This window comes from Haplochromis burtoni, unplaced genomic scaffold (assembly GCF_018398535.1).
Source record: "Haplochromis burtoni strain Fernald_Lab_line unplaced genomic scaffold, NCSU_Asbu1 Contig_66, whole genome shotgun sequence".
Taxonomy (NCBI): domain Eukaryota; kingdom Metazoa; phylum Chordata; class Actinopteri; order Cichliformes; family Cichlidae; genus Haplochromis; species Haplochromis burtoni.
The window spans coordinates 46,502-58,748 of record NW_024582427.1 but is presented as its reverse complement, the minus strand read 5'-3'; the positions used below and the strand labels follow the sequence as shown (position 1 = coordinate 58,748).

At 38.1% G+C, this 12,247-nt stretch overlaps 1 protein-coding gene across 1 annotated transcript; it reads right to left on the bottom strand.

The window, feature by feature from the left end:
• Positions 1 to 5,684: 5,684 nt before the first annotated feature.
• On the bottom strand, positions 5,685 to 11,101 carry slc22a5 (solute carrier family 22 member 5). The gene is made up of 10 exons (XM_005923077.2): positions 10,354 to 11,101; positions 10,158 to 10,261; positions 9,460 to 9,614; positions 9,191 to 9,362; positions 8,945 to 9,071; positions 7,711 to 7,799; positions 7,341 to 7,555; positions 7,072 to 7,254; positions 6,667 to 6,802; positions 5,685 to 6,414 (listed from the first exon to the last, which is right to left on the bottom strand). Exons 1-10 carry the CDS (start codon positions 10,741 to 10,743, stop codon positions 6,360 to 6,362), a joined length of 1,626 nt encoding a protein of 541 aa, XP_005923139.1. The 5' UTR covers positions 10,744 to 11,101; the 3' UTR covers positions 5,685 to 6,359.
• Positions 11,102 to 12,247: the final 1,146 nt, after the last annotated feature.

Here is a 12,247-nt window from a genome sequence, read left to right as displayed (position 1 = left end):
TTTACAACACTATTTGAGCTTTAGCACATGTTTTGTTGTGCTAAACAAGTGAATATCCTGTAGCTGAGGAGACTAGCACATTATGACCACAGTTACACAAGATTTTGAAAAGTATTTTATTTAGATTTTAATATTTTCAATGACTTTGATGTTTTCTTCACAGTAGTTTAGGTAAATTAGACATACCAAATACTGTGCACAGAATAAAATTTCAAAACAAAAACAAGTAAAATAGAACTTTTGAAATAGAACAGATACCATGACTTAATAAATTGGATTATTTCAGAATATTTCAGAATTATTTATTTTCATTACAAAGAGAATATTGCAAAGGTTTGAGGTGGGACCTTATCTTTGAATGCCCAAAAACCTGTGAACCATGTAACCAGGTTTATTGTCCACTACCTGGGCGGGTACATGCTGATGGGCCAGCATGCAAAAAGGGCTGGGAAACATAAAGTAGGCTGGATCTTAAAAGATGTTGGAAGCTTGAGATAGACAGCTGATGTGTTAATGATGCTGGGGATGTTGTAAAGAGAGAACCACAGTCTCCCCCTCCTGGACTGGAAGCAAAGACGGTTGACATCCCAATGAAGCTTCAAATGGTGAGGCGGTTAGTGAGCATACTTAACCTAAGGACCATGGGGCCTTCAGAAGGAGGGATTGAGGTAGTGATACAGCACAGGGCAGCTTTAAGCTCCCGATTAGCCCTTTCTTTTTGATTGTTGAACTAGAATCCTGAGAACAAGCTAACTTTTGTGCCTAGTACTTCACGCAAAAACAATATATAAATTGGGAATGTCTGTCTGTCTGAGAAAACGTGTGAGGGAATGCAGTTGGAATACAGAGGTGGCTGACAGGAGTGGTTGCAAAAGAGCTGAAGGCAGGAACGAGCCTTGCTTTTGAAACAAATTGAACAGGTTGCACATACTCTCTCTGTAGAGTGGGCTACCAAAGGTTAGCTAAGAGATGGTGCCACTTTAACCGGGGCACCAAGCAAATCTGATAATGTGCACCCAAGGCATCACTTGCATGTGAACGAAGGAAGGCGTGAATACATGGGTCGGGAACAGTAAGTAAAATCACAATGCAAGCCAAGAGTGAGTATGCTGTTTATTAAGTTAAGAAAATAGGGTCTTGGTGACATGATGATCTAGCAATGCATTTTTCTGAAGCATTACCTCTTGGGATGGCGTGGACACAGAGGATCAGGATGGAGGAGGAGAGCTGAAGACTCGGAGAAGGTTCTGGAGCATTACTGAAGCAGTACCAAGACACTTCTGTAAGCTGGAACCTCCCTCAGCAGATGAGAAGCAGCTTAAGTAATGGTTGACATGCTGGTTTGATGTGTTAGGGGTTGAAGTGTAGTAGTTAATGATGATGACAGCGATCCTGCTAAGACAGAGTACTCATAACGAATGAGTTACCCTAATTTAGTTATTTCAATTACAAAGCTTAGTTTTTTTTTTGAGGCAATGGGTTTTACCTTATTTTTTGAAGTTCTTGGAAATAATTAGATTTTACAGTGTAGAGACTTCAGAGTAAAATTGTAAGACTGGAAATGCAAAATACACAACCAAATATCAAACGAATTAGGTTCAGTTTCGAGACTTAAACAACCAAACGTTTGTACTGTATCTAGCTTATGCATATGACTAAAGTTTACATTTTCATCTCTTGGTTTTAATACTTTTCACATTATATGTGGAAACTGTACACATACCACAGAAATGTAATGTTTTTTTCTTCATAGACAACAAATCTTCAAGGTGTGGGGAGGAAAACAACAAGATGAAACTGTAGTTAAACTTTGGATCCTAGATCTGTAAATGAAACACGACTTCTGCACACATGGTACAAAGTGATATAATGAGTGACCTAACACAAACAGGCTAACCTGAAATGCAAACCTAAGCCAACAGACAACAGGAACTCGAGTCTCTTGGTGTAAGCAAGTCTTAACCAAATACTTTTCATATTCACCGGGAACAAAAATATTTATATTTAATATTTGTTTATAGAAATATTTGTTTAACCAAAAAAAAAAAAAAAAAAAAAAAGTCACAAAGCCCTCCTACAGCCTTTTCTAGCCTCTTCTGCTATATTACTTCCAGATGATAAAAAGGCCAAGCCGATGAAACTACATCATAATTAAATTATCTTTCATCTAGTTTTTAGAACCTTTGACCTTTTTAGCACCTTTGCAGATTGTGAAGATCACATATTCAAACAAACAACATATTTCCAAGACTCTTATTTTAGTTTGGGTCGAAATAGCCTCTGAGGGGCCTCTTACTTTATTCTTCTTAACAGCTTCTTCCAGAATGGCCTTTACGCTTCCCTGAGAGAGCAGCCAATGGGAAGACAACAATACTAACAATATAACTACAATATCTGACAATATCAATGTAACCAAACGATGACCTGGACACATCAAAGAAAAACTTAAATTGGATGTTAAAGTTTACTTTAAAATCACTTTAAAACAGTCACAAATTAAGCCATCACCATCGCTTATTAATTTCATATGATGGTGTTACCTTTATTTAGTAAATGGAAAAGGGACTGGATCTTATACAGTATTTCTGTTCTACTGGAGCATCAACGTGTTTTATACAACATGTCTCATTCATGCGTTGACACCCATTCAAACAAGCACTTTTTATTTTTTACAACTAAATGCTTTCTATTGAACATTAACATTTCAGATGCCAACTTGGGGTTCATTAACTTTCCCAAAGATGCTTTGACATCAAAACTTTGTGCTCAAACTACCAGCCTTCCAGTTACTGGATGACCAGTTCAACCTCCTGAGTTACAGCCACGACCATACACGTTGATTTTTTAAATATTATTCAACCATCTTGTTGCTGATTGACTTCAGTGTAACTGATTTGTTGCATCATCTAACCTTCTTAAGCATCAAGTCACAACCAGTTTCCCTGGAAAATATCTTGATGCTGCCTTGACAATTATAGTTTCTCTAAAGATAAGATAAGATAAGATAAGATAAGATAAGATAAGATAAGATAAGATAAGATAAGATAAGATAAGATAAGATAAGATAAGATAAGATAAGATAAGATAAGATAACCTTTATTAGTCCCACACGTGGGAAATTTGTTTTGTCACAGCAGGAAGTGGACAGTGCAAAAGTTATATAGCAAAAATTAGAATACAATAAGAATAAAATACTGTACACAACTGTACAGAATAGAATAAAATACTATATACAGTAGAATAAAATAGAATAAAATATACAATAGGATAAAAATAGAATACAAATGCTGTATACAACTGAGTAAAGGAGTGGGCCTTCTACTCCAAACAAACGACCTGAGTCTCCGCAGCAGGTACAGCCTGCTCTGCCCTTTCCTGGGCGTCTGAGTTATGAGTCCCCAGTCCAGTCTATTGTTCAGATGAACACCAAGGTACCTGTAGCTGTCCACAGCCTCAATGTCCATACCTTGGATGTTCAGTGGTTGCAGTGGAGGATGTTTGTGCCTGCGGAAGTCTACCACCAGTTCCTTGGTTTTACTGGCGTTGATCTGGAGGTAGTTCAGCTGGCACCAGTCCACAAAGTCTTGGGTCAGTCCTCTGTACTCCCTGTCGTCCCCATCAGTGATGAGGCCGACTATTGCAGAGTCATCAGAGAACTTCTGCAGGAAGCACTGGGTGGAATTGTGGGAGAAGTCTGCAGTGTAGATGGTGAAGAGGAACGGAGCCAGAACCGTTCCCTGTGGGGCCCCCGTACTGCAGACGACCCTGTCCGACACACAGCCCTGAGTCCTCACATACTGTGGTCGGTCGGTGAGGTAGTCCAGAATCCAGGTAGTGAGGTGATGGTCCACTCCTGAGTTCTCCAGCTTGTCCTTCAGAACCGAGGGAAGAATAGTGTTGAAGGCACTGGAGAAATCAAAGAACTGATTCTCACAGTGCTTCCAGCGGTCTCCAGGTGAGCGAGGGAACGATGTAAATGGTAAATGGCCTGTATTTGTATAGCGCTTTACTAGTCCCTAAGGACCCCAAAGCGCTTTACACATCCAGTCATCCACCCATTCACACACACATTCACACACTGGTGATGGCAAGCTACATTGTAGCCACAGCCACCCTGGGGCGCATTGACAGAGGCGAGGCTGCCGGACACTGGAGCCACCGGGCCCTCTGTAGGAGGTGAATGACGGCATCATCCGCTCCAATGCCAGGCTGGTAGGCAAACTGAAGTGGGTCCAGTGATGAGCTCACCAGGTGCCGAAGCTGAGCCAGGACCAGCCGCTCCAGGGTCTTCATCAGGTGGGATGTCAGAGCCACCGGCCCATAGCTGTTGAGGTCCTTGACGCATGAAGTCTTTGGCACTGGTACAACACAGGAGGTTTTCCTATCACATGTCCGGCATGACCTGCCCGAAACCGGAAGTGACGTCATTTTGCGGAAATGTAGTTTTTTACCATCGTGGCCTTATGAGCCTATACTTGTGTTTTTAAAAGTTATGTTTGACTTTATGACTTTCTGTGTCGTTTCTGGGATGCTAGGACTCATATTGCACTGCTGGAAATATTTTATTTTGATGCATATGCTGTTATTTTGCAAATTTGCACTATAATATATTTTTTTTTTCCTGCAGTATATGAAAATTGGTGTATCTCAAAAATAAAACTATGAAGACACTTAAAATAAATTTCCTTTGGTGGGAAACTAGTTTGTGCAACTTTTTTGTATTTACAGTTTTGAGGGATAAGCCTCTTAAATTTCTCTAACTAGAAATATATGTTAAAAAATCAAAAACGATTTTCAATTTTTTTGTAGTTTATTGCACTTTTTTGCAATTTATGTAATTACTATGCACTTAATGCAGACATATTATTAAAATTTGGGCTATAATGGTTGTATTGATGTATAGCAACTTGAAATGTGCTCCAAAAATGGCTCCACAGCATGTAAAAATATAATATAAGCTCTGGCGGACTTGGTTCTATGGTAGGTCTTAAAGGGTTAAGTTAGAATTTCTAGTTATTAGATCAGTAATGTACTTTGTGCAATCATTCAATTACATAAAATTAAAGGTGCCAAAAAAATCTGTTCAGGAGGATACTGATGGCCAGTTGCGAAGGTGTCATGATTTTTATGCTGTCCATTTTGTGACTAAATTTCTTAACATTTAAAGCAAAACGTTTTCTTAGTACTTAGAGCTCAGAATTTATATATAGCTCATTTAATCTAGGAGGTCAGATAGTTATGTAAAGTGTCATTTTTTAGGTCTCTTCTATTTGTGTTTCATACAGGTTTTTAATACATTTTACATAATGACAGCTGAGACATTTCCAAAGCTAAAGCTAAAGCTAGAGCTTCAAAAGCTTAATGTGGGACAGCAACTCAAGAGGAATTTATCTTGATACAGTTATGACAGAATTCACTAAATAGGCTTGGAGCATATGACAGCTTAGAGAGACACCATTGTTAACAGCACTGCTTGGTTCCATCTCCCGTTAACCTCTGATTTCTTCACTGCATTTTATAGCAATTCATAATCACAGTATTGTAGAACAAGTGGTATGTATCAATATGTGGTTTATATTTCTCATTTCAAAACAGCTTGAAGTGGCCCAACAAATTAATAGAGAGCATATATTTAAAAATAAACAAACAACATTTAACAACAAATATTCAATGACAATTTATTTGAAAAAACAGTAAAACAAACATGTAATCTATTAACATCTTGTGCATTGATTCAGTCAAAGATTTGTAACACTTAAATGGTTTCAAGTCTCCCCATTTCAATATTGGGGGTTGGGGTATCCCAGAACTCCTTGCTCTGTCTTCTCTTAAACAAACAAGATATTACAAGTTAATTAGTAAGCTTCAGATATGCTGGCAGGTGAAGTTTGCTACCTTTGGACATAATCAAGCAAACTGCTAGCCATTTCCAGATTTTATGTTAACTAAGCTTAAGACCTGCTGACTGTACCCTTTTCTTTATTAGTATGGTAGCATGATGCTTTTTATTACAGTAAATCAAACTTTTCACTGGCAGTAAAAACAATAAAATAGACAATGATGTTAAATGTGGTATTAGCTGTTAAAACACAAAACCAGAACTGTGCGCTAATAGGGTTCAAATGTTAATTTTTTATTTGAATTTTGTGACCATTCAATTCCATAAAAAATGAATAATGTTTTTATTTTCAATATGTCTAAATACTTATAGGAATTCTTGAATTCACAATCTTAGCATGCTTGTGGGATTTTATTTTGGGATTTCAGATGGTCACTTTCACGCAAAAGACGCTTAACATCAAATAAACTAAAGAGAAAGAGCTTGCCCATCAGAATGGGCCTCACATGGTATGGGTGGGTTAACTATTGCTGCATTTGTTATGCATTTCTTCTTCTTTTGGTCCACTGCAAAGCCTGAAATTACAAAAAAAGTGAAAAAAAGAGAAAAATGTTATTTTCTATTTCTTCACATTTGAAGGTATGTAGCATAAAAAAAAATATTGCCCTTTTACAACATGCACATCACCTTATCAGGAAGTCAATCAATCTAAGTGTTCTCAGAAATTATGCATTGACAAATACTAAAATCAATTTCTGATGTGTTCTACAGCCCACATGTGAGACATTTAGCACTTTGATCATATCTGATGCGTGAACTGCCCTCACCCCTGACATTTTTGCATCTGCTCCACGGTTTCCGGAAGATCTTTATGAAGGGTCTCCGGAAGGAAGAGGTTAACCACAGAGGAAGCAATTGTGAGACTTCCCATTAAAATATAAGGCAGAACTTTATTATACGTACCTAGAAATAATAAAGGAACAAAAGTCAACTTTAGAAAATGGCATACTTTTAGATACCTAAATGTATAACCTCATGAAATGTTAAGCATCTACAAATCTATGTTTACTTCAAGTTTACATGAGATGCTGCAAGACATACTTTTACCTGACTATTTAATATTTTTACATACCACTGCTGTTTTTCTGCGCTGGTTTTTTAGGTACCTACGCTATATCATTGTATGACTAAGCCAATGCAGTGTCTGTGTGAGATATCTAACATCTGTGTACCTAAAAAAATGACATAAGGTGCTGTGATACTGCCAACACGTGCAGCTGAGGAGCACATCCCCATGCCAATATTCCTGAGTACTGTGGGGTAAATCTCAGCAGTGTAGATGTACACGATGCTGAAGGCCATAGTGAAGCCAAACTTTCCAGTCATTTCTAATGCCAGAGCAACATTGTGAAGGGCTGAGGAGAGAAGAAATAGAGAGAGACTTAATTGTTTTTTGGTTTCATGATATTAGAGCTTTGCTTTGTAAGAAGGGAAACCTTACTGTCAGGGATGAACTGGATGAGCAGAAGAACTCCTCCTCCAATGATAAGGAACAATGAAAGGAGCACTCTTCTGGGACATGTTTTTAGCAGCCACGTGGAGACTATGTAAGCGGGGACTTCGGTTGTAGCAGACAAAAAACAATTCACAAATGGGTTGCCACTGAGGTTGGAGGTGTTCAGCGATAAACCAAAATACCCAATGTTTATTGCCATCCTGAAAATACAAAAAGAAAGGTACAGTGTCATTATTTACCAATATTTGTGTTATTATATAAAGGTCAAGTCAGGCATCTGTTCACATTGACTATTTTTGCTGAATTACAAAAACCTAAAATGTCAGAAAAAGGTGAAAGCAACCATAAAACATACCATAAAAGGAGACACATCAGTGTGATACATCTCAGATTCTTGGATTTCAGAACATCAAGCATGGTGTATGTCTTGGAAAGAGGCAATTCCTGGGTGTTAAATGGAGACAGAATATAATTTATGTCATTTGAACTTCTACTTTTGTACATAGACTATTGACAGTATATCATAAGCAGATTATATGTGGGCTTTGTCCAAGGAAAAAGCATTATGTGGATATGAATGGGTGAGATTGTACTGTATTTTAATCTTATAGTAATCTGAGGAATGATTCTTAATTCCAAACACTAGCACTAGATTTCTATTCAAGAAAGCAACCTATAATAAAACATTAAGAAAGAGAAATGATGAAATAGTGCATTCAACCATCACAGTTATCTGAAATTTTAACATGTGGTAGCCTCAAGGAAGCTGTCCACATGGCTTTTACTCAGGTTTTTACTCAGGCTATGGAGAATGACAATAAAATAAACAGACATGTACGGGAAGAGGAAACCTCCAGCAAGACAAAACACAAACTTCCCCAGCTTCCCTCTCCATGGGGCAAAAAAATGTAAATGACTAAAATATTCAATGTGGCCTCTAGAGTCACATTTTTACATTTAGTCTGTGAATATTAAAACTACCAGCGTACACCTGTCAGCCACAACATTGAAACCACCTATGTAGCATTGTGCAGGTGCCCCTCATGCCAATAAAACAGCTCTGACCCTTGAAGGCCTGAATGTGATGTCTGGCACTGGGACATTAACGGTGGATCCTTTGGGTTCCAGGGTTGGACATCTGTAGATCTGGCTTGTTCCGCTGCATCCCACATATCTGATCGGACTCAGATCTGGGTCAACACTTTGGGCTCTTTGTGGTACCCCCCTAAGCAGGTTTGGCAGTGTGGCATGGTGCACTGTCCTGCAGAGGGAGGCCGGTGCCATCAGAGAGTGTTGCTACGATGTGGGGAGTGGGTCTGCAACAGCATTTAGGTGGGTGATACATGTTAAAGTAACATGCACAAGAATGCCAAGACCCAAGGTTTTTCCGGCAAAATAATGCATTGGAATGAGAAGACAAATGCTATTTGTTTCATCTGTCAGTGGTTTTAATGTTGTGGCTCATTCTGTATGTCAAATTTCCAGAAATGTAACCCTAAATTTGTTTTTCCATTTTTAGAAAATACTAGATATGGACCTGAATGTTAGACAAATTAATACTAATATTAATAACAATGAATGAACCTCACCTCAGATTCTTTAAAGATTACAGGTGGTGCCTGAACTTTATTTTTACTTGCAGCTTCTCTGACAATGGCCTCGGCCTCTTTGACTCTCCCCTGAGTCATCAGCCATCGAGGAGACTCTGGGATAAACCTGCCCAACCAACATAGTTTTAGAGTCTATTTTCTTCACAGTTATTGACAGTGTTATTGACTTTGCATTTATGCATGAATATTGGAATAAAAAATCACTGGATATCATAAAAAACATACCACCACAGAGGAAAGTTTATCAGAGAGGTTGTTGACAGAACTGCAACCAGAGTCCTCCATTCTCTGATGCCGTATGCAATCCAAGGAAGTGTCATGTACCCAATGCAGTAGAAAAGGAAGGCTCCGAGAGTTGTGAACAGCACACGCATAGTTTTACTCAAAACCTCAGTTCCTATCCAAGATGAAATCATAAATCGTTAGTGACAAGCTTGTTACTGAAGGCAGACAGAGGAATCATAGCAAACACATGTTTAAATTATACTTCAAACCTAGAACAAATGCAGAAATGTAGAGGGATATCTGAGAGGCTCCAACCCAGAGGTACATGATGCAGAACATCCTCCACGAATGAGAAAAGGACTGAAGCAGGACGGAGAGACACTGGACCCCAAGAGACATAAAAACAACCTTCTTCCTTCCAAACCTGATTAGAAAGGAATCGTATATATCGCAGATATTTATTCACAGATACAGAGCATTTATAAATGCATGTGGTTTGTTTTCGTTTGGTGAGGAAATGCAATCAAATAGCTACAGTTAAGGTTTAAAAAAACAAACAAACATCACAGCTAAATGAACAAACCCTCTTTGGAAATGAACCGAAATTGGAAACATTAGAAACTGAATAAGGAAATAAAAATTTATGTTAAATACAAAACTATATTAGCCTGTGTGTTAGCACCATCCCTCTTATAACAGCAGATGGGGCTGCTGTCATTAATTCCACTATATAGTGTGGCTATAGGTTTTTTTTTTAACTATTCCGAAATCAGTGTCATTTGCCAGCTATTTATTTTTCAGACACTACTGTAATCAGCACTGTATGAACAGACTTGATTTAGAGAAACTAACAGACTTGGAGTATATAGTAAATGACAGAAAATGTCTTATAATTAAGTCAATGTAGGTATAATTATACAGGGTGGATTCAGGGTAAGTAGAAAAAGGATAATTAGGAGTAAAATACCTGTCTGAAAGCTGTCCTGAGACTAGGGACCCAATGAGATATCCCACAAATAGACTCGAGGATGCAAATGGAACTTTCCATTGGTTGTCACAAACAAGGTCCCACTGTAAAAGATGCGAATTACATAATAAAAAGACAGCTTAAAGCTTTCAAAACTGGAATTTCATGTTAGTAATCATAATAATATAGTACTGACCTCAGTGACTATAGTGGATTGGTAGATTTCTTTGCTGTAATTCCATCCATCTAAACATCCCTCCTGCTCCAGGGTTGTCAGGTTAACTTCTCTTCCAGGAATATATCCTTGTGCAGAAAGATTTCTAACCACGTCTATCTTATATCTGCTGCACTGGCTCTGAACTTCCTCACCATCCACTATCGTAAAGGGAATGATGGCATCTCTCCACTCCTCGGTCAGGTTGACGTCTGGAATCAAACAGTGGTGTTTCGGAGCTGCTCCAACAAAGACAATGTAAAGCCCGTTGAATCCGGTTGACACAAAAACAACATTTAGGAGAAAGAATGTGGTCCAGAAGTAAGGACCGCTCTGTCCAAGAAATGCTGTATCGTCATCATAATCTCCCATTCTTTATATATAAGTATATTACAAAAAATACCTCCCTGCTCTGAAGGGAAAAAGGCAAAGTCTTGTAAAATTCTTCAGAGCTGGCTTTCTTCTTAAACTCTTCAGCTTAGTGTCAGAGTGTTAGAGCTGAGCTCTTTGTCAGGCAGAGTGAGCCGGTCTCTTGGTGGGACGGAGTTAAACTTTAAATTTAAGTGCTGAGTTTTAAACCTCCTTTCTAAAGGATAAATTTTCATCGCAATGTGAAACTTCTTGTTGATCCTCTATTCTTATAAGCAGTCAAGGCAGAAAATGAATCGAATATTAAAGAATGACAGACAGCTCATGCGGTAATTTGATTGGATTTGATTTACTGTAAGTAAGAATAACCAGAAGCTTCATAGTTACCCAGCCCCCTCACCCAGCCCCCTCACTACTGTGGAAATTTCCTCTAAACAACATTCCACTCTATTAAATACTCCCAAGAAGTCCACGTGCCTGTACTCTAAATGTTGCTAAGAAGAATTAGGTCTCTCACTGGACTATTTTAAGAAACTCTGTTAAAGCAGACATGACTTCATGTAGATTAAAGATTTTTTGTGTGCACCTATTGATCATGCTTTTGTAAATTTACTACAGATTTTTATATTTAGCCACTTTTACATCATGTACATGGTTTGGAGACTGATTGGGGTCCTGTATTGCAGCTTAAGTTCAATTGCATTTTTAATAAGACATAAAATATATAAATGAATAAATAAATAAATTCCTCTTTATAAATAAATAAAGAGGAATGATTAAAGTAAAAAATTACAAAACCTACAGGCAAAATCTTTATACTCTAAGAACAAAAACCCAGATCGTGCAGAGAGTGCTTTTTCTTTTTAAACAATTTTTAGTGATTAATTTTGTATGTTTTTAGCTCATCTAAGAATTGCACCACCTGCATTATCGTAATTAATTTTAGAGCTAAAGCTGCTGATATCCATCTAATGTACACTCACTACTGACAAACCGCTGATGATCAAACTCTAAGTGTTTTCTTTTACTGTGAACATGGCATGGTTGGTGGTGCCAAAGAGGCTGATCTGAGTATTTCAGAAACCGTTGATCTATTGGGATTTTCCCATGCAAACATCTCCAGGGTTTACAGAGAATTGCTGTCTTTATGACGATAATGTATCCATCATCTGGTGGCTGCTTCCAGCAGGATAACACGCTCAAAGCTCAAATCATTTCAAACTGGCTTCACCGTACTCAAGTGGCCTCCAGTGTCACCAGATCACAATCCAATAGAGCACCTTTGAGATGTTGTTGAATAGGACGTGTATTATGGTTGTGCAGCCAACGATTCTGCAGCCAAGGCATGACAGCATTTTAATATGCAACAAGAACTCTGAGAAATGTTTTCAGCATGTTGTTGAGTCAATGCATTTAGAAATTAGGTCAGTAATGGGCGCAAAACGTGGTCCAGACGAGTATTTGCAAGGTGTATATGACAAAGTTGTTAGTGAGTGTCTATGTACCC